Below are 23,313 nucleotides of genomic sequence, written 5' to 3' on the forward strand. Positions count from 1 at the left end.
ATCCCAAAAGGCCTTGCGCCTTAAGTAGCCATATTGATAAAGGGCGTCTGGAAAAAGTGGGGAAACTCAGAGAGCCAGTGTCCACCTCATTATTCTGATTGGTTCTGGTGCTGTATAGGGGCGGAGTGTAGCTATTTAACACATTATGATTGGGTAGATGAGGGGGCGTGTTGGGGAATTCCCGGTAGGGCGGAAGCACTGGTGCGCACGGCAAAGCCCAGCGACAGGCGGGCGACCACAGGGGGCCACCCGAGGTGGCTGGGGCCATGGCCGGGGTTGCTTGCTTGGGGAAAACTGCGGACGCCGATGAATGGTGCGACAGCGGCCTAGGCTCTCTAGGTCCCGACGCAGCGGCTCCTGGAGGACCAGGACTGGGCGCAGAGCTGGGCCCGGAGTTGTCGTGGGCGCCCCTGGTCTTTGGCTACGTCACTGAGGATGGGGACACGTGAGTAAACCTTAAATTACCTAACGGAACCCCAGGATCCTACCTGAGTCTCCATTAACCTATGATTCCTGTGGCTTTTTATCGTCTAGTTCCTAACTCTGACTTCCGATCCTGGACTTCCTGACCCTTAACTCCCAAATACTAAGTTATGAGAAGACTAGTCTTACTTTCACGCACAGTCAAGTGTCTCACCTTTCTTGAACTCTAAATTGTGCTCCGGTAATCCATATCCTACCTACTGATCCCCAAACCGGATCTAAACCTTCCCGACCAGGCCCCCGGACCTTTGTTAGCCCTCTAATTCCCACACCTTCTGACCTCTTGCTTCCAAATGTGGTCGTTAATCTTAGCTACCCTTGTAATAAACCAGATTTTTATTTCCAAAATTAGTCCTTGGCCCTGAGTCTACGACTCTGCTAGTTCCAGGATTGATCTGCAAATAAATTGAGCTGCTAGGCACAGTGGCACTCAGCACTTGGGAGGCAGAGGCAGGCAGATCTCTGAGTTTGAGGCTACTTGATCTACGAAGTTAGTTACCGGCCAGCCAAAGCTACATAAAATTCAGAATCTCATTTCCATGAGGATAGATTCATCTGTTAACCAAATGTTTCTCCCAGACCACTGCCTTCCAGCCGCTGTTTTTAGATGAGCTGAGTGTGATAGTACACACTTGTAATCCCAGCCCTCAAAGGGGCTGAGGCAAAGAGAATCTGTAAGTCTGAGGATAGCTTGGGAGGACCTGGTATCAAAAATGAGGGGAAAGGAAAAGGAGGAGAGGAAGATTGAAAAGTAATTTTAAAAATCAGGAAATTGTGATTAGTCGCTAGGCTGGGGAGAAGGGATAGCTGTGGTGACGGTCTATGTAAGGGATTGTACCCGGGATTTTTTGTCCTTTGGTTATTGCGTGTGCCCAGTGACTCAGTGCCTGACCTGTGAGGGGAACACAATAAACACGAATCTTAAAGAACCAGGTGTTGTTTCCTTAATTTTCTTATTTTTCACTTTCTATTTTATTGGTTCTTGTTCCTTTATTATTTTATTCTGATTGCTTTAGATTTAGATGTAGATTTTGTCATTTTCTTTTTTCTCCCTTTCTTTTTGTGATATATAGTCTCATTCATATAACCCATGGTGGTCTTGATCTTGCTATTCAGCTGAGGATAGCCTTGAACTTTTCATCCTCTTGCTTCTAGCTCCCAAGTATACATCACTATCCCGTGTGTGTGTGTGTGTGTGTGTGTGTGTATGTGAGACTAGAGGAGAACACTGAGCTGTTGATTTGTTCACTGGCCAAGCACTCACCAGAGTCTAGATTAGCTTGCCCGAGAACCTCAGGGCTCATCACCCCTTCTTCTTTGAGACCGAGTCTTACTATGTAGCTCTTGGCTGGCCTGGAATTCACTGTGTAGACCAGGCTGGTCTCAAACTCACAGCGATCCATCTGCCTCTGCCTCCTGAGTGCTGAGATCAAAGATATACGCCTACAGGCTCCATCCAGGGATCTTGTCCCTTCACCTCCCTAGTGCTGGAATTTTATAAGCATTTAAAACAACCACAACCAGATTTTTCTTAGGTGTGTTCTGAACTAAGGTCACTGTGCTTTACTTACCAACTATTTCCCAGCCTTGCCCCCCCCCGCCCCCCCTCCGTTTGCCCCCTTTTTAGTCAGTGTCTCACTATACAGCCTGGGATAGCCTTGATCTCTCTCTCTCTCTCTCTCTCTCTCTCTCTCTCTCTCTCTATATATATATATATATATATATATATATATATACATACATACACACATATATATATATATATATATTTTTTTTTAATCGAGACAGAGTTTCTGTGTGTAGCCCTGGCTGTCTAGGAACTCGTTATGTAGACAAGGCTGGCCTGAAACTCAGAGATCTGCCTGCCTCTACCTCCTGAATTATTTTCCTTTGTGTGTATAAATGTTTTTCACTTGCATACCTGTGTGTGTGAACTGTGTATGTGCTTGCTGGATCCACTGGAACTGGAGTTAGGGATGGTTGTCAGCCACTATGTAGGTCCTCGAAATCAAACCTGGGTCTTCTGCAAGAGCCACAAGTGTTCTTAACTGCTGAGCCATTGGTTCAGCCTCTAGCCTTACACTTTGGTCTTCCTACCTGGGATTCCAGGCATGTGGTGCGTGCCCGGCTTCTGCTCTGCTGGGAATTGACTATGCATGCCAAGCAGGCGCTTTACCAACTTACCTTTCCTTGTTGCTAATGAGCTTTGAGTGCTACAAATATTCCCTTAAGAGAACTTCTGATATATTGTATTTTTGTTTTCGTTTAATTGAGTATATTTTCTAATTTCTCTTGGTTTTTCCTTTGACCAGTAGATTATGAAGAAGCATGTTCATTTTCCACTCTTGGAGGAATTTCCAGATGTCTTTCTGTTACTGATTTTGAATTTTGTTTCACTGTGGGCAGCACTCTCTAGTCTTTCTCTTTCAGTGCTGGGCACCAAACCCAGGCCTCCTGAGTGCTAGGCAAATACTCTATCAGAAATGCTGTCCCCATGGGAATTCATTTTGATTTACTGAGACTCGGTTTTTTGGCCCAGAAATTGACCCTGAGTGTTATGTGCGCACTTATATAAAGAGTTTATAAAATGGGATTGGAGAGGTAGCTCGCTGGTTAAGAGCACTAGCTGCTCTTGCAGAAGACCTACCAAGGTCCAGTTCCCAGCACCCACATGGCAACTACTAACTATCTATAACCCCAGTTTCTGGGGGCCTGATGCCCTCTTCTGGCCTCTGTTAGCTCCTGTGTGCGCGTTGTGCGCATCCATTCATTCGGGCACACATACACTAAATAAATAAATAATCTGTGATTTAGAGGTGATGTTGGTTAGCAGTGTTGTTCAAAGCTGGGTATGTAATTCCAGCTACAAAGAAGACTGCGGCAGGAGGATTCTGAAGTTCAGGGCCTGCCTAGGAACAGAGTGAATTCAAGTCCAGCCTGGGAAACATGAATGGCAAGGCCCTGTTGCAAAATAAAGGGAATAAAGAGGCTAGGAGTGTGTGCTTCCCTGCATGCTTGGAGCCTTCGGTTCCGTCTGGTACTGTGAAAATAAGACAGCAACAATCACACACCCTGCTTTCCAGGTCTGCTGTCTCTTTGCTGACATTTTCTGTTTCCTCGAACAATTAGTGATAGAGACCTTTTGAAATCTCCAAGTCTATGGATTCATCTGTTGGTTTTCATTCTGTTAGCTTTTGCTTTATGTAATTTGAAGGTCTGTTATTCGAGCCGTAGTGTGTGTGGTGTGTGTGTGTGTGTATGTGTGTTTGTGTGTGGTCAGTCAAGCCTGAGGTGCGCACTTTAGGCAAGTGCTCCTTAACCCACATCCCAGCCCCAGCCTTTGTCTTCCACTTTTTTGTATTCTGTTTTTTTGTGTCAGGGTTTCACTACGGAGCCCAGACTGGTCTTAAACTTGTGATCCTTCTGCCTCAGCTTCTGAAGTGCTAAGACTAGAAGCTGGGAATGTTATACCTAGCTTGTCTTTGTGTGTATATGCATGCTTGTGTGTGGAGGCCATTGGTCGATGTTCACTGTCTGCCTCATTTGCTCTTTGCTTTATTATTATTATCTGAGATGAGGCTTCACAGTGTAGTCCTCGCTGACCTGGAACTCACCGTGCAGACCAGACTAGCTTGGAATTCACAGACCAGCCTCTGCCTCTTTCACACATGCCACCATACCCAGCTATTCTTGTTGACCAAATCTCATTATTTAGTATTTGACTGTGTTGGTCTAGAACTCACCATGTAGTCCAGTCTGGCCTTGAAGTAACAATCCTCCTGCTTCAGCTTCTCCGGGTACTGGAATTTGCACTGGCTAACTTCCTTAGTAAACACTGGCTCTTTTTTTAATTTTTTCTTTCTTTTTTTTTTTTTTTTTTCGGAGTCTGTCCTGGAACTAGCTCTTGTAGACCATGCTGGCCTCGAACTCACAGAGATCCGTCTGTCTCTCCCTTCCAAGTGCTGGGATTAAAGGCATGTGCCACCACTGCCCAGCTGAAGACCCTTGTCTTATCTCAGAACACCAACCAGCCAAACAAAGTAGCTCCTGTCCCTGACTCTCCCGGACACTGAAATGTTTCCAACGATGGCCACAGTTTGTAGCTCCTTGTTTACTGACCTCTTCCTTTGTCCCCAGGGCCCTGCACTTGGCTGTGATACATCAGCATGAGCCCTTCCTGGATTTCCTCTTGGGCTTCTCCGCTGGCACTGAGTACCTGGACCTGCAGAATGACCTAGGCCAAGTGAGCCACTGGGGATGGTGGCTTTAGGGAGCTGGGTCCAGGATTGTCATTGTGGCCTTAACCCCTGCTCTCTCTCCCTGTAGACAGCCTTGCACCTAGCAGCCATCCTGGGGGAGGCATCCACGGTCGAGAAGTTGTATGCAGCCGGCGCAGGAGTGTTGGTGACTGAGAGAGGGGGCCACACCGCGCTGCACTTGGCCTGCCGCGTGAGGGCACACACGTGCGCATGCGTGCTGCTTCAGCCCCGCCCCAGACGTCCAAGGGATGCCTCAGATACCTACCTCACTCAGAGCCAGGACCATACCCCAGACACCAACCAAAACTCTGTTGCTGTGAACCCTCAGCCTAACCCAGAGAACGAAGAGGAGCCAAGTGATGAAGACTGGAAGCTGCAGCTAGAAGCTGAAAACTATGAGGGTGAGGGCCCTGGGCCCTGGGAAGGACGAGAACTCCTGGCTTTTACCCGACTTGAAACTCAGCCGCTGGCTGCAGACATAGCTCAGTCAATGGAGTGCTTATCTGGCATACAGAGCCCTGGGTTCGATCCCCAGCATAAACTGGGCATGGTGGCACATGCCTATAATACCAGCCCTTATAAGGTGGAAGCAAGAGGATCAGGAGTTCAAGGTCATCTTTGGTGCTATCTAGCTAGTTTTAGATCAGTCTAGGTTCAGGAGACCCTGTCTCACACACCCTTCTCAGGGCATGGCTATATGTGCCTATAATCCCAGCACTTAGGTGGCAGAAGCCTGAAGCAGAGACATCATGAGGTCAGCTTCAGCCTGTGCTACATAGTGAGCCCGTTTCAAATAAAAAACAAAACAAACAAACAAATAAAAGCAAAACCAGCTCCTAAAAGCAAAATCATCCTAAGTCTCCAGAAATCCCAGCATCTGGACCAAGGACCCCCAGGAGTATTAAGAATTGATATACAGGGCTCCGGGCTCCTCTTCCCCAGATCTGGTCATCAAACCACTTGTATCCCAGATGGTCAACCCACAGATCCAGAAATGCCCGGATACAGTGATTGAGCCTGGACTACCTACCTGCAAGGTGCCTTCCCTCCAGAACTGTTTTTTTCCCAAGTGTAAGCCTATAGTTCAGCCTACCTGGGATGAGAGGATCCACCCATGCTCCTAGCCCTGGACAGAGGATGCAGAGTTCACCCTCCTCACTCGGGCCTCATGGGAAAAGAACCTGGCTCCTTCATAAATAGGCTGAGGTCATCTGATAGCCAGTGTCCCTGGTCCTTTGTGGGACTTCTATTGTTATTGTCCTTGTTTGTTTTATTTATGGTGCTCGGGATGGAACTCAAGAGCTGTACGTGCTAGTTAAACCTCTTGATTTTTGCGAAGGAAGACCACAGACTTGGTTCTGTTGGTCCACAGAGTGAGTGCTCTCATTCCGAGTCCCCAGACAGATCCCTTGCAGATCCCAGACAGCGCACCACTCGGGCTTATACCCACCAGCATGCTGACACCTGAGACTCAGGCATCTGGAATTCAGGAGTCAGGCCCCAAACCTGGTATCCTTAGCTCACATGGCCCTTCCCTCGGGTCATGACAGAGCTGAGGCTCCTTAACTTGTCATCTGTCCCCAGGCCATACCCCACTCCATGTAGCTGTCATCCACAAAGATGCCAAGATGGTCCAGCTGCTCCGGGATGCTGGAGCTGACCTCAATAAACCGGTGAGCCACTGTGGTGGGCCAGTGTGGGGGAAGGCACTGTCCCCACTTTGCTCTCACTGACTGCTCTGGCACCTCCCACAGGAACCCACGTGTGGCCGGACCCCTCTGCACCTGGCGGTGGAAGCCCAGACAGCCAGCGTATTGGAGCTTCTTTTGAAGGCCGGTGCTGACCCCACCGCCCGCATGTATGGGGGTCGCACCCCACTTGGTAGCGCCCTGCTTCGGCCCAACCCCGTCCTTGCCCACCTCCTCCGTGCACATGGAGCCCCTGAGCCTGAGGAGGAAGAGGATAAGCTTGGCCCTTGCAGCAGCAGCAGCGACAATGACAGCGACGACAGAGATGAGGGCGTGAGTCAGGAACGGGTAACCCCTGGAGGGGTCGGGGAAACCGACAAGAAACCTGGCAGATGCTGCCAGGGACTCAGACAAGGGACACAGAGATGAGGGAAAACTGTCATAAACTTGGCAGTCTGTCATGGTGGCAAACACCATAGCCTTGAATCCTGGGATTCAGGAGGCAGAGGCAGTCTGTGAGTTTGAGGCCTGCAAGGGCTGCATAGTGAGACCCTATCAAAAAGGAAAAACAAAATAGCACAAAGACAAGCTAAGTTAGACTCCTCCAGAGGCGGTCATGAGCATAGGCAGTGAGGGTCTGCGCATGGGAGGCGACTCTGAGAGCAGGAGATGTAGAACTTGGTCTGTAAGTAGGCGACCTTGGTCAGAGTGGCTGGAGCACTGAAGGTCGGGAAAGACCTCCGCAGGCAGTGAGGGAGCATTACTGAAGAGCGCAGACAGCAGCACACCCTTGTATAGGGGCTGAAGGTCGGTGAAGGCAGAGGGGCATGGGGAGAGAACTGTGTCAGGTGACTAATACCCAGGGCACATAGGGGTAGTGGTGGGAGAAGGTGGTACTGAGAGCCATGACCTCCAGCATGGTGCATTCAGGGTGTTAAAGGAGGGGCAAGGGAACACAGGCTTCACGGCGAGACCCCATTAGGTGCTGTGACCTTGGCAGTGGGCAAGGTGGCAGCTACCTGACGCCTGTGCTGTCCCTCTCTTTTTCCAGGATGAATATGACGACATTGTGGTCCACAGTGGCAGGAGCCGAAACCGGCTACCTCCCTCCCTGGCACCCAAACCTCTTCCTGATGACCCCAACCCCACCTGACTTAAGTTTTAATATTAATATAATTTCCAGTTTAATAAAACTTTAAACCTGACAAGCGCCGCCCAGCCTGATAGTGCTTTCTGCTTATTTCAGGTCCCACCCTCCAGAGCCACGTGTGAGTCACGGCGTTTGCTTTGTGCTTTATTCTCTCAGGGATGGAGGGGTGGGGTGGGGTCCCGAGTCAGTCTGAACCAGCCCTTGCCCCACTCAGACTTCTCTCAGGCTTGGTTCCTAGGCACACCCTTGCTTCCCAGTCCCTGCCAGTTGGTGGGATGGGGGCTCTGAGGTCAACAGTCCTGAGCCTTAGGGTGTACGGGAAAGGAGGGGAGTGGATTGGGGTCAGCCTTCCCTCCCAAGTGCCTCTCCCAGCATGGCCGTGGCCTTCTTTAGCTGCTCCTTCATGTGCTCTAGCTGCTCCACATCGTCTTCCTGGGGGAGATCAGAAATATGGTTACCACCTCTGTGACCACTGTAAATCACCGGTGGCCTGAAGTCCCTTCCTAGCTGTCTGTCATGGTTAGTGATGGCTACCATCTTTGTTCCCCCAAACCCCAAAGTTCTGTTTGCCCACTGGACTGGTGTGGAGGTTCACATTTGATCTCTTGATCCTCTGCCTCTGCTTTCTGAGTGCTGGGATTACAGATGTGTATCATCACAGCTGGTTTATGTAGTGCTTGGAACGAACCCAGGGCATTGCATGCTAGATATACATTCTACCACAGACCTACATTCTAGCTCTTGGTGACCCATCTGTGATGTGATATGCATTTTGATTGCTGCTCCCAATTAAGGTTGTATTTAATTCAGTTAAAAGAAAAACTTTATGTGTATGCGTGTTTGCCGGCATATATATCTGTATATCACCATGTTTGCCTGGTACCCCTGAGGTCAGGAGAGGGCATAGGATCCCCTGCAAATGGAGTTACAGAGTCACTACATGGATCCTGGGACTTGAACCTGGGTCCTCTGAAAGAGCAGCCAATGCTTTTGAACTGTTAAACCATCTCTCCAGCACATAATTAAAAAACAAGTTTATACACTTATTGTGGGCATGTATGTGCACATGTGTATCCCAGCATGTGTGGAGCGGTCAGAGGACAACCTGTGGGAGTCAGTCCTCTCCATCCGCCATGCAATGCAGGATCTAGGGATTGAACTCAGGTCACCAGGCTTGGCAGCAAGTGCCTTTACCCCCTGAGTCCTCCTTGCTGGCATATGGGATATATTCGACCTTGCATGGCTTAGCCAACGGCATCTGTCACTAGCCCAGTGAACTAGCAGAGTAGCTGCTGGCTTCAGTGGGAGCTGACTTACTTGGTACAGACTGGCGATGGCGGCTAATGCTGATGTTTCTGGGTAATTAGTGGTGTCTTCCTGGTCACTGTCCTTGCTTGGGCGCTGCTGCTACCTAGTCTTGGTGCATACTTGGTCACTGACCCACTTCATGGTGGATTTCATTGTGGCCCAGCACTAGGAGGTGTTAGAAGAGACCTCCTTGGGTGACCCTGGAGTGGCCCCTCCACTCACCTCCTGCTCTAAAGCTGCCTCCTCCTCTGCCTCTTCCTCCTGCTTGGCCTTGGTGCCTGGCTGCTCCAGGTGGTGATGATGGCTCGAGGACTCTTCGTGCCTTTCTCCCCCAGCCATCTCAGCCCCCTGCCACAGACTGTGGCCTCCGCTCGGCAGGTGCATGCCCTTCGCCTCTGCCTGAAACCGGGCCATCTCCTTATCGCTGGCCTTCTCCGCCACCCGCTTCTGGGGGCCCCTGGCACCCTCTAGATGTTCCCACATATGCTCAAGGGTCTTCTGTGGCTGCCTCTTCTCTTCTTCCTCTTCCTCCTCTTCCTGGTGAAGCTGGCTGTGGAGCTGTGTGTGGATGGCCTGTTCCTGCACCTCAGACTTGTGGGTCCTCTCTGATGCTTCCTCCTCTTCCTTGTTCCTTATCTCCTGGCTGGACCGCATCTTTCCAGTCTCCTGCTTGTTGAAGTCCCCACCCAGTAACCTCTTCTCCTCAAGGGGCACACAGCCATGGGGCTCTGTCTCGAATATCTCTGGCAGGGAAAGATTAGGGTTCTCTTTGTGCAGTCAACCGAGAAATGGGGTTGCTCAGGAGTTCTGGGTCCTTCCTGACATCATGAAAGGAACTGCTTGGCACTGGGAGGGGGTGTCACAGGCTGTATATTCTCTGCTCTAGTTCCTGTGCTGTGGCCAGGCTCTTTCAGGTGTGTGGGTGGGTGGGGAAAGGGGTAAGCAGCACCACACTGACCCTGGGGCCTGGGAACTTTCCTACCATGCACTGTGGACCAGTAGGAAGGTAGGGAAAGATGTTGGGAGCCTGAGGGGAACTAAAGGATTCCTACCTTTGTGGAGCAGAGCTGTGCAGAGGCCTCTCTGGGCCTGGCCCAGTGTCAGCACCTCCATGACCACCTCTGCTAGACAGCGGGTTAGCTGGGGGCAAGGATGAAAGGTTAGAGGGAGGTCAAGGGCAAGGGAGTTGAGCAAACAGAGTGGCTACAGAAGAAAGAGGTGGGGATCCTGGAAGAAGCTGGAGCAGAGGGGACCCAACGGGATGGGGAGGGCAACGAAGGGCTCCTCTCTCACCTCCTCCTTGGAGGGTCTGGGCGCCAGGGGAACCGAAGAGACTGTGGAGGGAGGAAACAGGCACTGTCCGTGGTACTGATCCCAACTCCTCCGTTACCGCTGCCCACCTGCCTGGCATCTACCAGGTGTGCTGCCCCCATGTGTAAGCTCAGCTGCCTGTCTATAGCCCGGCCTCAGGTATACTGGCCTGCCACCTAATCCCTCTGTGGGCTGTGGACTCACCAGTCCCCAGCAGCAGTGCCAACAGCGGGGGCAGCAGCAGCAGCACTACGGAGGTGGTTGCACGGCGCGACATGGTGGGGAGTCCGGACCCTGGACCTCTTAGCTGAGCAGCCAGCCAATGCCAGAGCCTTATAACCCAAGTGAAGTGGCCCCAGCGGGGGAGAAAATGACGTCACCACCATCCCCTCCCCGGCTCAGGGAGAGGGGACAGCTGCGGGGCGCTCCAGGACCCTCAATTATTCATGGGAACCTACACTCAAGCATGCACACCCCTTCAGGCTTCTGGCCCAGGAACATAGAGTGGGGGTGGGGGAGAGGCTCTCCCAGAGACTTACATGGGAACTGGGCAACTCTCCTTTTCTCGACTCTTACCACATCTGGAAAGCAGATCCTCCTAAATCTACCTCCTAAGAGGTGCCCGCTCCTTCTGGCCAAGTCCCTGCTCCGCCAGCTACCAGCTGTGCAGTGCTGGGACAATTGTTTAAGCTTTCTTACTTTTAGGAAGTTTTGGTGACAACCCACTCCAGAGTTGTTGGGTGAGGATATAAGGAGTGCTGGGCAGTGTTCTGCACTGGGAACTTCACAGGGCTGCATGGCACCCCAGTACCATGTGTGTGTGTGTGGTGTGTGCACACGTGGAAGCTGGTATCTTCCTCTGTTGCTCTCCACTGTGTTTTTTGAGACAGGGTGTTTTATTGAACTTGGAGCCAAACTTTTTGGATAGATCAGTTGGCCAGGAAGCCCCTGGGATCTGACTGTCCACTTAGAAGTTGGGTTCCAAGAGTCCGAACTCAGGCTGCCACACAATGCCTTAACCAACTCCCAAATCACTTTTTCCTTTGATTTTTTTTCCCCCGAAGGCAGGTTTTTGCTATGTAGCCCAGGTTGGCCTCAGGTTTGTGGCAATCCTCCTGCCTTAGCTTCTAAAATGCTGGGGTTACAAGTGTGAACCAGCACAGATAATATCCAAAAGTCTAATTTTGTTTCGTTGAGACAGGGTCTTGCTAGATAGCCTTGTTAGCTGTGAACTCCTCTATTTTAAATTGCAGGTATGTGTGGTGGTGGGTATACACGCAAGTGCAGGTGGCCATGGAGTCCAGAAGAAGGCATGGAAGGAGCTAAAATGGGGTCACAGGCTGTTGTGAGCTACCAGATGTGGCTTCTGGGAACTGGACTTGAGCCCTCTGAGAGCAGTGGGTGAGTGCTCTCACCTGCTGAGCCAGCTCTTCAAATCTTTTTTTTTTTCCTTTGAGACAAAATCTGTGTTGTAGTGGTGTATTATTTGTATTTTAATAAATAAGTCTTGCCTGAAGACCAGATGCAAAGTTAAGCCACTAGAGGTCATACAATGGTGACACACACTTTCAATCCCAGGATTTGGGAAAGTCAGATAAATCTCTGAGTTGAAGGCCATCCTGGGTTACACAAGATCAATGCAGAAACAAATCCTGGTGGTGGTGGCTGACACCTTTAATCCCAGTCCTAGGGAGCCACAAACCTTTAATCCCAGCACTAGAGGGAACAACATAAAATGGGAGGAGAGAGGCTTAGTCTGTTTAGTCTGTGGTCGCCCAGGTTTCATAGAGACTTTTTTCTCTAATGGCTTGGCTGCTTTCTTTTTTAGGTTGAACTCCAATTTCTGTCTCTGGGTTTTTATTAATTTCGCTACACTGTATAGCCCTAGCTGTCCTGGAACTCACTCTGTAGATCACGCTGGCCTCAAACTCACAGAGAAGCGCCTGCCTCTGCCCCCCTAGTGCTGAGACTAACAGCGTGCTCTACTCATTTTAAGACCAGGCTAGCCTCAAATTCAAAGATCCACCAGTCTCTGTCTCCCAAGTGCTGACATTAAAGGCACGTAATACCACAGTTGGCAAGCTTTTAATTCTTGATTCCCCCATGTTGGGGCCAGAGATGGGTGCCACCATACCAGAGTCCAGTAGTTTATATTTTGAGACATACCAGGTTTGGCTCACAGAAACCCACCTGCCTCTGCCTCCCAAATGCTGGGATTACAGATACATACTAAAATGTCCAGTAATTCTAAGCTAGGGAATTGAGCTCAGGGCTTTGGGCATGCCAGGCAAGCACTCTGCCAGCTGAGCTGCAGCAGATTCCCCCAGTAACCTGCACTGTGTGCCAACTCTTCTCCACAGACCTGGATCTACAGCAGCTAATGTCCCAGCCCTGCTGGAGTTGACATGTGAGAAGCCGGACAGTCAACATTTGCAGATACGGCCTATGCAGAGGAGAACACGGCGGCAGTGACTCTGGCAGAGGAGGACGTCATGGCACTGTTGCCTTTTACTCTGACAGAGCCACAGGACTCTGGGCAGCAGACACTCACGCCCAAACTCGATTCTCTCAGGGAGCAGAGACAAGGAGGAGTCTCTTTCGTAACTATCCAGGTGGGAGACAAAGTGGCCAACTGAAGAATAAGGCCAAGGAAGGAGGAGGGAGAGGGCAAACGGCACAGTCCTGGAACATTCTGAAGGTGAAGCGAGGAAGAGTCCGAAGGGTGGCTGGAGCTGCTCAAGGTGCTGAGCGAAATCCACCAGCAGAGGAGCTGGCAGTGTAGGCAAGGGGCTGAGTGCCTGCGAAGGGGTGAGGTGTGTGCAAAGGATGTGACACTCTGGACAATGCAGGAGTTGGGGACCATTGGCCAAAGGATAAGGACAAAGCTGGCTCAGTTTGAGGGAGCCATCCGAGGATGACTGCTTTTTTGTCCCAGAGGAAGAGAGGCCTTGGCCCTGGGGATCCTCAAGTCACCCAGCTTGAGCCTTGCAGGCAGCCACGGGCGCTTGAATGACGTGGCATGGGAGCAGTCACCTAGCACCTCTCGCTCACAGATCCAGAAGACTTTGCTCTGTGACCATTTATTGTGGGTCTTCTGCTCGGCACCAAGGCAGGAAAGAGGAAGACGGGATGGCGTGCTATGGCTCTCTCCAGATATCCTTTGTCCTAGCACAGGCTGAGACATGCCTCTGGCTGACAGCCCAGTGACAGTGGGATCACTGACAATAATTCAGTGGCAGGGAAGGAAGAGAGGTACGCCCAGGAGTTCAGGAAGGGAGGGTAGAGGTTCTAAGCGTCTGGAGCCTCTAGAGTGTCAACCTCCAGGGCAGACAGTTGTTAGCTGGCAGCAGGCTGGCCAGGGAGCCTGGGCTTCTGGGGTTGGTTGGGGCCGATGTACTGGAGAGGCACATGGGTGGGGGCTGTGATCCGGTCAGTGCCTAGGTAGGGCTGGAGGACAGCGGGCACGAGGACAGAACCATCCTGTGGACAGGGCAGTGTCAGGATGCTATTCTTCCCCAACTGTCCTCTCTGCTGCTGGTGGACGTCCCAAACTCTCACACTATTCCTCTTTTCAGCACTGCCAGTTGAACCCAGGATCCCCCCATGCCAAGCAAACTCTTAACCACTGAGCCACGCCCCCAAGCCCTCACTGGGGGGGTTCTAGGCAGGGGCTCTACCACTGAGCTACACCTCCAGCCTTTTTTTACTTTTAAACTTGAGATAATAAAGATTCCCAGACAGGCCTTGAACCTGCAATTCTGTCAAACCTGAGATTCCAGGCTTGGGGATCTCTCACCTTTTGCTGATTGCTCTCCAGGAGGGCAATGAGGACTCGGGGAACAGCACAAGCCGTGGCGTTCACCTGGGAGAAGGGTGTGCTCAGGACCAGGCTCTGACTTCGTCCTGGCCCTGGGAGCGGGGTGAGGTGCTGCAGAGGATGGGGAAGTGGAGACGCAGTGTGGGCCTCACCGTGTGTGCAAACTGCAGCTCCCCAGTCTCCGTCTCAAACATGATATACAGACGGCGGCTCTGGAAGTCTGTGCAGTTGGAGGCACTGGTGACCTGGAGCAGAGGCGATTAAGAGGCTGTCTTGGGGGACAGGCCCACCCTCCAGTGTCTTACCACGCATCCCCACTAAGCCAGGGCTTTCACCTCTCCATATCGGCCTCGGCCAGGCATCCAGGCCTCAATGTCGAACTTGCGGTAAGCAGGGAGACCCAGTTCCTGGGTGGGCATGTCCAGCACCCTGAGTCAAAGTCAGAAACAGGAAAGAAGTCACGGGGCCAGGGTAAAGGATGCTCAGCGGGAGAGAACAAGGATGTGGAGGCCAAAAAAGAGAGAAAGTGATAAAGACACAGAGGCCAGGTGGTGGCGCACGCCTTTAATCCCAGCACTCGGGAGGCAGAGGCAGATGGATCTTTGTGAGCTTGAGGGCTGCCTGGTCTACACAACAAATTCCAGGTCAGCTAAGACTGTTATATAGAGAAACCCTGTATGGTGGCGGGTGGTGGTGGGGAACAGGAGGAAGAGAACCTGGCACTGGGGAGGTGGTGGTACCCAGAGGGGACAGGACAGCCATGTAGTGGTCTATGGGCTACTCACCCAGCAAGTGTTATGGTCTAGAACAGCATCTCCAGTTTTGGAGTTCTGTTTTTGTTTGTTTGTTTTGGGGGGTATGGTATGGGTTTTTTTGTTTTTTTGTTTTTTTTTTTTTTTGAGGTAGCATCTCATGTAGCCCAGGCTGGTCTAGGATTCACTATGTAGCTGAGAATGGCCTTGAACAGGGTCCTGATCACAAGTGACCGGATTCTAGGTGTGCAACTCTAGGCCCTGTTTATATGTGCTCACTGGCTACGCAGGACAGGCTAGGCAGCGAGCTCTGGGGATCTGCTTGCCTTTGCCTCTGTAGTACAGGGGTTACATACATGCTGTCACCCCCAGCTACTATATAGGTGCTGGGGGTCGGTGAGCTCTGGGGAGCCACTTGTCTCTGCCTCTATAGTACAGGGGTTACATATATGCCATCACCCCCAGCTATTATATGGGTGCTGGGGATCAGAAATGAAGCTCTTGTTTGCAGAGTAGCCACTTTTCTGAGCTTGTTTTCTGTTCCCTTTGAAATAGGGAAACATGTAGTCCAGAGTGGCCTCATACTCAGAGCAAGCCTCCTGCCTCAGTCTCCCAAGTGCTTGGATTTTAAGTATGGGTCACTACATCAAGCCCTTTCTGTTTTATTTACTTAGTTATTTTGAGACAGGATCCCCCTCTACAGCTCAGGCTGGTCTTGAACTCATGAGAATCTAGCCACAGCCTCTTAAGTGTTAGGGATTATAGTCCTGTGATGCCCTGCCTGACTGCACACTCTCAGGATTTTACGTTTTGTTTTACACAATGAGTCGCTTGGGGGAAGAGCTGGCCTTCTTCAGGCCTCTGGAAAGCTTGTGCCCTAAAGGAGGAGTGGCCCTTGTGATATCTGGTCCCTTCCTCTCCCACCTCTGCTTCACTCTGCAGGACTAGGAGGTCTTTTTGACCTCACTCTAGGGATGGTGAGCTGCCCCAGGGGCGTCAGGGAACAGCTTTACCGTGTGTGCTTTTCATACTCCTATAAAGCAAGACAATGCAGACAGAGACTATGCCATCCAGAGGCCTCGCCCAGGGGAAAGGAGGCAAAGGAGCAGGTGGCAGGACAGCCCAGTCAGCCCCACTCCCTTCCTCAACCCCAACCGGGCCCACCCAGCTCCGCACCGGAAATGCAAGCCCAGCTCAGTCAAGATCTCCACCTGCAGGGACAGGAACTCATCCAGCAGCTGTGAGCTCTGCTCTAGCCCAGGGGCTGTCACCCCAAACATCTCCACCTGGGACAGAGCAGGAACACTGGGTCAGGAGGTTCTGGGTGGTGGTGGCAACCTGTGCACGGCCATGTAGGTCTGCGCTACTCACTTTAGTGAAGTGATGAACTCGGTACAGCCCCCAAGGCTCCTTCCCGGTGTCTGTCTCGGCCCGGTAGCAGGTGCTAGCACAGACCATCCTAGTAGGAGTATGTGAGGCTGGGTCAGGGAGGGCAGAAGATATTACCAACGGGGTCTAGGGTTAAAGAAACTGGGCATCACCTGACTGGCAGGTCCCTGAAAGCTACAGAGTGGTCCATGAAGTACCCTGGAAGGAGAAAGAGGCAGGATGGGGTTAGCCAGGCTTGCCATCTCCCACAGGAAGTTGGAGTGAGATTTAGAGAACCCAGGTCAGAGAACACGGCTAGTCACTGTACTGTGGAGCAGTCAACAACCCACACAACTGCATGTGTTAGCTGCAGGGCTATGATCTGTCCTCTGCAGGGAGCTGTGCGCCTCCCACCCAGGCAGATGCTCACCTGCCAGCCCCACCTCTGCTGTCCCGGCCAGGTTGAGATCTTCGAAGCGGGAGGGGTCGATATTGTAAATTTGGGATGGGTTGGCATTTGGTGTCATTCCACAGCCTTCCTGGGGGATGGGCGCAGGGGTCAGGTAACATTGACCTCCCCGTCCTGGGGAGTCACCCCAGCGGTTCCTCTAGAAGGTTCCAGAATTGCTCTCTCTCCCCCAATTATGGCTGACTCCCATGGCCCAGCCCAGGGCAGTCTCCTTAGGCAGAGAGGGCCTGGCGTTCAGGCCTTACTCACAAACACAGCTCCTCTCAAAAGGTCTGGAACCGTCATGGGGGTGAAGCCCTGCAAGAGGGGAGGGGTAAGTGAGGCACAGAAACCTGAGAGTAGGCCTGAAGAGGGGGACCGTGGCTGCCCCGCCACCTGCAGTCCACCCCACAGCAGAGGACACTCGTGAGGCCGGAGGAGGGAGACCGTGGCTGCCCCGCCACCTGCAGTCCACCCCATAGCAGAGGACACTCGTGAAGCCTGAGGAGGGAGACCGTGGCTGCCCCGCCATCTGCAGTCCACCCCACAACAGGACACCAAGCACAGATGACTTGGAAATGAGCGTGTTGATAATATAGAGATGTGAGCCGCCCTCTTGGGTGTTTTTTGAGACAGAGTTTCACTATGTAGCCCAGGTCAGTCTTGAAACTTTGATCCTCCTGCCTCAGCTTCCCCAGTGCTGGATAAAGTGTGTGTGTGTGTGTGTGTGTGTGTGTGTGTGTCCCAGGGAATGGAAGCAGGGCCTTCTGCATGACAGGCGAGTGCTCCACCAGTTAACTCAGCTACATTCCTAGCCCCTTTGAACATCCTTAATCCCTCTAAGCTTGGTACCAGTGCCACCCTGTCCAGGCAGTCCTCAGGTAGGCCATACCCTGCTGATAAGCTTGCTGAGGGTAAAGTTGACCAGGCCATGCTGTAAGAGGGCCCCAGCTCCACGCAGGTAATAGGACCGGTGGCCAGACACGTGAGACAGGCGCCTAGAGACAGACAGGCAGACAAACCAGCAGTGCCTATGGGCCAGGTGGGTGGGGAAAGGACTCGCGTGCCCAGGGGGCAGAGGCCCAGATGCTAGGCGGGCCTGGCATCAAATATTCATCTTGGGCAGGCCCAGCCCTGGTATTCCACCTTGTGCCCTAAGGCTGCAGGACAGAGCTGGCTGCCAGCTGTTACTGTGGGGTGATACGGTAAGAGGGGGGTGAGACTTGGGGTGGGGTGGGGGCTCACTTCTGCCGGATAATGTCGAGTTTCTCGCCAATTTCCAGGTGGCCTCGGGGTTGAAAGGAGAAAACTGGTTGTATATAAAAAAAAAACAATGGGGTAAGAAAGGAAGAAAGATTAATTGGCGAGAGGGGGATCAGAGAGCAAGGAGAGAAGAGGGAGAGGGAGGTGAGGGGAGGGAAGGAAGGAAATCGGTGAGTGAGGTGAGAGAGAGGGGCAGGTGAGAGCGGATAGAAACAGACACACACAGGAGCTAGGGAGAAAAGCCCCACAGAGTGGAGAAGAGAAGGCCAGCCAGGCACGCTGTACCATGCCAGGGAGGGCTACCCACAAGTAAGGGTAAGGAGACTCAGATTCAGCCCAAGCCAGGTGGGCTGCTCCAGCTGCAGTCCCCACCCTGATGCAAGACCACCCATACCCCACTCCCAGCCTGAGATCCAAGGGATGCTGGATCCGGGCCCTGAGGTGTGACTCACCTGGCTTGTCTCCCACCACACGGAGCACTCTAGCCTGGCTCTCATCCCCAACAGGCTGCAGGAAGAGGAGTGTGTCAGAGGGAAGGCAGCAGCTCGGATGCCCTGCTTCCCTTGCAGCTCGAATGGCCATTACCGTGTCTGGGTGGGTCTGGTTGGGCAGCCTCAGTGCCTGTAGATAGAACTGCTCCTCCAGCTGGGTCTCTCTGGGGTACAGCGGTGTGAGCTGCTTCCGGATTTCCCGGCCACGGGCCCGCAGGCCCTGATATTGAGGGTCCTGGACATGGCAGACAGGGTTAGCTTTGGGGAGGGTCAGGGATCCCTTCACCAGCCTGGCTAGTGCTGGCAGTACACCACGTAGACACTTGCCATCTTTCCATCCAGCAACCTGGATTTCGGCTCAATTGGTAAGTTCATGCAAACAGGGCTCAGGCCTGGCCAATGAGAACTTTCTCTTGCTTTGGCTGTGAGGAGACAGGAGCCAAGCCGAGCTACCCATACTCAGCCTGAGGACTCCAGAGGGAATTATGAGAAAGGTGTGCGTGGCTCTGACTTACTTCCTCTGTCAGAAAGGAAGGAAGCTGGGCTCAGACTAAACCTGGATATGGAGCCAAGAGCTGGTACCAGCTGTGCCTGAAGTCAGCTTTATCTTCATAAAGCGACAGGCAGCTTTTGTTTTTAATATCTATTATTTTTTTAATTGTGTGCATATGCCAGAGAACAAATGTGGGCCCTCTGCAAGAGCACTACACACTCGTGACCATGGAGCCATCTATCCAGCTCCAATGGAAGCTGTTCTTTTTCTTTTTGTTTTTTTTTTTTTTTTAAAAAAAAAAAAAAGACTATTTATGCTGGGCAGAGGTAGCACACACCTTTAATCCCAGCACTCAGGAGGGTGAGACAGGTGGATCTCTGTGAGTTTGAGGCCAGCCTGGTTTACAAGAGCTAGTTCCAGGAGAGGCTCCAAAGCTACAGAGAAAGCCTGTCTTAAAAAACAAAATTTTTTTGAAAACTGTATTTACATTTTATGTATGTGAGTTTTGCATGCCAGAGAGGGCATCAGATGCTATTATAAAAGGTTGTAGCCACTATGTAGGTGCTGGGAATTGAACTCAGGACCTCTGGAAGAACAGCCAGTGCTCTTAACCTCTGAGCCACCTTTCCAGCCCAAAGGAAGCTGCTCTTTTTATCTTACCTCCTAACACTGTCTGAATTGTGCTGTCACGACAGTGGAAGAAGCTGTGACCACATGGAGCCCTCCCTGCCCTCCCTGGTCAGGGCGGACATTAAGGCGTACCTTCTGCACTTGCTCATTGTCTTGGTTTGCCTGGTGGAGAAGAGGGAAGGGGATGGTGATTAGGTAATGAACTTGGGGATCTGGAGCAGAGACAGAAGAGGTCAAAGTTCAAACAGGACCAGAGTATCTGAATCTCTCACTCTGTCAGTGCCTGGCTGGGTCCCTCCACCACTCTGCCTCAGTTTATGTCTCAGTAAAGCCATGAGGCGGCAACATAATACAGCAGTAGTAACACCCACCACTGTGAGGTAACTGCCCCCCTCCTGGGCTCTGTGGGGGAAGATGAGGCTCTTACATGAGCTTCCGTGTTTATTTCATATAGCTATTTCTTTGTGCATCTGGATTTAAACCTAGGGCTTTGCCACTGTAGACAATATTCTAGCACTTAGCTACATTCCTGGCCCTGTTGTTTTTACTTTACTTTTTGTTTATGAGTCTCTGTGTGTCAGTGACTACGCTACATGTGTGGATGCCAAGAAGAGGCCTTAAAACTTCTGGTGCTGCAGTTACAGGTGACTGTGAGCCTCTTGATGTGGGTGCTGAGAACCAAACCTAGATCCTCTGTAAGAGCCGCTGGGCCATCTCTCCAGCTCAGGCTTTTGTTTTTGTTTAAATGACCTTTTGAGCAATCATGCAGGGCAGTCCGGCCTGGAACTTGATATGTAGCTGCTGTGGTTTTAATGAGAATGGCCCCATAGGCTCATTTATTTGCTTAGTCCCCAGCTGTTTGGAAGGATTAGGAGGAGGTATGTCACTGCGTTTGGACTGTGAGGTATCAAAATTGTACACCAGGCCTAGTTTCTAGCTCTCTGCCTACTTCCTGCACATCACAATGTAAAGCTCTCAGCTACGGCTCCAGAGCCATGGCTATCTGCTTCCCACCATGTTGATAATGGACCAATGCTCCGAAACTGTAAGAAGGCCCAATGAAATACTTTCTTTAAGCGTTGCCTTGGTCGTCGTGTCTCTCCACAGCAACAGTACAGAGGCCGGCAGCAGCTAAGGATGATACTGAACTCCTGGGCCTCCAGCTGCCAGGTGCTGGGATTACGGCTGTGCCATCACACCCACTGTGACTTCTACGAAGCCATCTGTGCTAGTGTTACTGGTTGTCAAGCTTCGTAAGTGTCGGACTGTGACGCTAGATGGGGCACTGTAGTTGAATATTGGGGTCACAAAAAACTTTGGCAGCGGCAGTCTATGTGGGGCGCTGCAATGGAATGCAGGGCTGCAGAAACTTTGGGTTCCTGAGTGCACAACGATGGAAATTAATTACAAATCAAATGTAACAAATGTGAGTGCTTCTGGGAAAGGGCTGGTGAGTGGGAAAGGGGAAGAAGCTCAGGCCTATCTAACCAGGCTCTCTCCTCCCCACAGCCGTGACTCAGTTTGTCCTTCTCTAGGAAGCCTTCAGTTCAGGACAGGTGGCCCCCCCGCGGGCTGGCCTTAACCTAGCAACAGTGACTCTCTCTGTCCTCATGTCTGTTGTGAGGGTGGGTGTCTGAGCCCTGGCAACAAGAAGAGTCTACTCAGGGAGCAGCCTCTTTGCTCCTGGAAAGGACCTTGAGGCAGAAAAGCTCCCTCTTTGTCTCTGACACGGTAGTAGAACAGGGATGGGGTCCAATCTATGTAATGAAGTTGGGCACGTGAAGGAAAAGAATCTAGTTGGGGCTGCTGAGGAGAACCAATTCATCAGCCTTAGGAGCAGTAGTCCTAAGTGGCTTGTTTTATCAGGTAACAATTCTCTACACAATTCAAGCCCCTTTAACTATATTTCCTGTTCCTTCCAGCCAGAGGCTGCCCTGGCCCACGCAGTCCCCATGCTCACCAGCAGGGCTCGTACTGCCTTCGCCACAGCCTCCTTCTCTGCCTCCAGGCTCTGGATCTGCTCCCGCAGCTGCCTTAACTCCTGCCACGTGGAGATCTGTGGGAGGAGACCGCGAGAGGGAAGGGAAATGGCCACTGCGCTGGAGCCTGAGCTACTGGCCCATCTTCCCAGAAGCCCAGGCGGGTACACGGCTGTCCTAAACCAACGCATTTCCCAGCTCACTTTGCAGTCGCTTCTGCTGGTGTGATCCAGACCAACTAAGCAACGAGTGTGGACATGTGACTCTTTTTTTTTTTTTTTTGGTTTTATGAGAGACAGTGTATTGAAATACAGTCCAGGGTGGCCTTGAACTTGTAATCATCCTGTCCTTCTGAGTGCTGGGACTAAAGAGGCACAAGCATGCCTGGCTAAGTCACCTCTTTAAAGGTGATTAAACTTTCTTTTTTATTTTGGCTATTTTGTGTGTGGCTATGGCATAGAAGTCAGAAGACAATTTACAGGAGTTGATTCTCTCTTTCCACTATGTGGATTCCAGGGACTGAACTCAGGTTGTCAGGCTTGGCAGCAAGTGTCCCTATGGGCTGGGACCTGGCCCACAGAAATTTAAACGAGGTCAAAGTGTACACAATTGACAATGTCTGGTGGTTTGAAAGAGAGATGTCTCCCACAAGTTCTGGCTCCTTGGCTCACAGGTCAGTAGCTGGTGATGTTTGGGGGTTTAGGAGAAACGGTCTTGCTGGAGGAACTGTCACTGGAGGTGGGGTTTGAGAGCTTAAAGCCTTGCCCTACATCTAGTAGGCTCTCTCTGCTTCATGCTGGTGGTTAAAGATGTGAGCTCTCAGTTTACAGCTCTGCCACTCGCTGCCATTCTGTCCCTGCCAACCCCAAAGAATGCTTCCCTCAGCTGGTTTGGTCATGGTGTTTCCTCACGGCAACAGAAAAGTAACCAAGACGGAAGGGTTCAAGATGGAGTTGGGATGTCTTGATCCATTACACTCAAAACTCACCATCGACATGGCAACCCCCAATTCCAGTTCCCTATAAGGTACCAGTATGCAAGCACTAATGATTTTCTCTTTCGCATCCAGTCTCAACATCTGGATCATAAGTGTTGCTTAAGTATCTGTTCAGCAGGTAATTTTTTATTCATTCAACCCTATTTATCAGTTTTCTATTAGAGCATGATGCAGAGCTGTCTCCAAGAGTCCCTCCCCAATATGATCCCCAAACCTCACTCCTTATTTTTCTTTGTGGCCTTAGGGCGAGCCTGGCATGAAATTTGAGCACAGAAGACAATGGTATTTAAATTCCAGGAATAGAGGAGATTCCAAGTGTCCAATTACGAAATACATGTAAAAGGGCGTGCAGGCCACAGAAGGCATGCATGACGTTCAGTGGGGCCTTAATTTTCAGTGGACCACTGGCACATAAGTGGGCGTCACGTACAAGACATTGCCTGACTCGGGAAGTAACCCAAATTCCTGTAAGTAGTTCCTCCCACTTCTGGAAAGCCTCGGGCAAACCCGGTTCGGTAAAGCTAGCAGCCGGCTTCTGCAGTCGGCGCAGGCGCACTCACAATCGCAGGCAGGTCGGCCGGCCGCAGCTCCCCCTTGCGGAGCTCCAGGGCGCGCGCGGTGGCTTCTGGGCATGCGCACAGCGACTCCATGTCCAAGTGAGGAAGCTGGCTGTAGCCCTCACGTGCGTGTTCATACAGGAGGTTCCGAACTCGTTTCTCTGTAGCGAAGCTTCTCCTTGGGTTCTGGCTACACACGCAGCGTCCTCGGGACCGGAGGCCCTGGCGAGCCAGAAAAGGCCGCAAGAACCGTGCCATGGATGCAGCCATCTTGGACTGGGAACCAGAAGTCACTCACCAGGGATGAGCCAATCAGACG

The 23,313-nt window shown here is 51.6% G+C and overlaps 3 protein-coding genes across 3 annotated transcripts; 1 reads left to right on the top strand and 2 right to left on the bottom strand.

Moving 5' to 3' along the window:
- The first annotated feature begins 62 nt into the window (after nucleotides 1-62).
- Nfkbib (NFKB inhibitor beta) lies at nucleotides 63-7,638 on the top strand. Its single transcript, XM_048439814.3, has 6 exons — nucleotides 63-445; nucleotides 4,621-4,726; nucleotides 4,810-5,143; nucleotides 6,327-6,415; nucleotides 6,497-6,763; nucleotides 7,482-7,638. Exons 1-6 carry the CDS (start codon nucleotides 267-269, stop codon nucleotides 7,581-7,583), a joined length of 1,077 nt encoding a protein of 358 aa, XP_048295771.3. The 5' UTR covers nucleotides 63-266; the 3' UTR covers nucleotides 7,584-7,638.
- A 73-nt stretch (nucleotides 7,639-7,711) lies between these two features.
- On the bottom strand, nucleotides 7,712-10,548 carry Ccer2 (coiled-coil glutamate rich protein 2). The gene is made up of 5 exons (XM_048439826.3): nucleotides 10,404-10,548; nucleotides 10,182-10,222; nucleotides 9,941-10,028; nucleotides 9,111-9,631; nucleotides 7,712-8,012 (listed from the first exon to the last, which is right to left on the bottom strand). The coding sequence occupies exons 1-5, from the start codon at nucleotides 10,474-10,476 to the stop codon at nucleotides 7,923-7,925; spliced, it is 813 nt and encodes a 270-aa protein (XP_048295783.3). The 5' UTR covers nucleotides 10,477-10,548; the 3' UTR covers nucleotides 7,712-7,922.
- A 1,720-nt stretch (nucleotides 10,549-12,268) lies between these two features.
- Nucleotides 12,269-23,264, bottom strand: Sars2 (seryl-tRNA synthetase 2, mitochondrial). The gene is made up of 16 exons (XM_048439839.3): nucleotides 22,998-23,264; nucleotides 21,422-21,517; nucleotides 19,594-19,623; nucleotides 18,433-18,573; nucleotides 18,300-18,354; nucleotides 17,830-17,893; nucleotides 17,477-17,582; nucleotides 16,855-16,902; nucleotides 16,567-16,675; nucleotides 16,310-16,355; nucleotides 16,140-16,227; nucleotides 15,945-16,054; nucleotides 14,352-14,445; nucleotides 14,169-14,261; nucleotides 13,996-14,061; nucleotides 12,269-13,679 (listed from the first exon to the last, which is right to left on the bottom strand). Exons 1-16 carry the CDS (start codon nucleotides 23,262-23,264, stop codon nucleotides 13,536-13,538), a joined length of 1,557 nt encoding a protein of 518 aa, XP_048295796.1. The 3' UTR covers nucleotides 12,269-13,535.
- Nucleotides 23,265-23,313: the final 49 nt, after the last annotated feature.

This window comes from Myodes glareolus, chromosome 1 (genome assembly GCF_982192425.1).
Source record: "Myodes glareolus chromosome 1, mMyoGla1.1, whole genome shotgun sequence".
NCBI classification, from domain to species: Eukaryota; Metazoa; Chordata; class Mammalia; order Rodentia; family Cricetidae; genus Myodes; species Myodes glareolus.

Excerpts from the sequence above, each read along its gene's own strand:
- Nfkbib (XM_048439814.3), top strand. The coding sequence starts at position 267 with ATGGCCGGGGTTGCTTGCTTGGGGAAAACTGCGGACGCCGATGAATGG. Across the intron at positions 446-4,620 it reads GTCACTGAGGATGGGGACAC|GGCCCTGCACTTGGCTGTGA; the intron begins GTGAGTAAACCT and ends CTTTGTCCCCAG. Across the intron at positions 6,416-6,496 it reads GAGCTGACCTCAATAAACCG|GAACCCACGTGTGGCCGGAC; the intron begins GTGAGCCACTGT and ends CACCTCCCACAG.
- Ccer2 (XM_048439826.3), bottom strand. The coding sequence starts at position 10,476 with ATGTCGCGCCGTGCAACCACCTCCGTAGTGCTGCTGCTGCTGCCCCCG. Across the intron at positions 10,223-10,403 it reads GGCACTGCTGCTGGGGACTG|TCTCTTCGGTTCCCCTGGCG; the intron begins GTGAGTCCACAG and ends CTCCCTCCACAG. Across the intron at positions 10,029-10,181 it reads CCAGACCCTCCAAGGAGGAG|CTAACCCGCTGTCTAGCAGA; the intron begins GTGAGAGAGGAG and ends CCTTGCCCCCAG.
- Sars2 (XM_048439839.3), bottom strand. The coding sequence starts at position 23,264 with ATGGCTGCATCCATGGCACGGTTCTTGCGGCCTTTTCTGGCTCGCCAG. Across the intron at positions 16,356-16,566 it reads AGCAGAGGTGGGGCTGGCAG|GGTACTTCATGGACCACTCT; the intron begins GTGAGCATCTGC and ends TTCTCCTTCCAG. Across the intron at positions 14,062-14,168 it reads AGCTGCAGTTTGCACACACG|GTGAACGCCACGGCTTGTGC; the intron begins GTGAGGCCCACA and ends CCCTTCTCCCAG.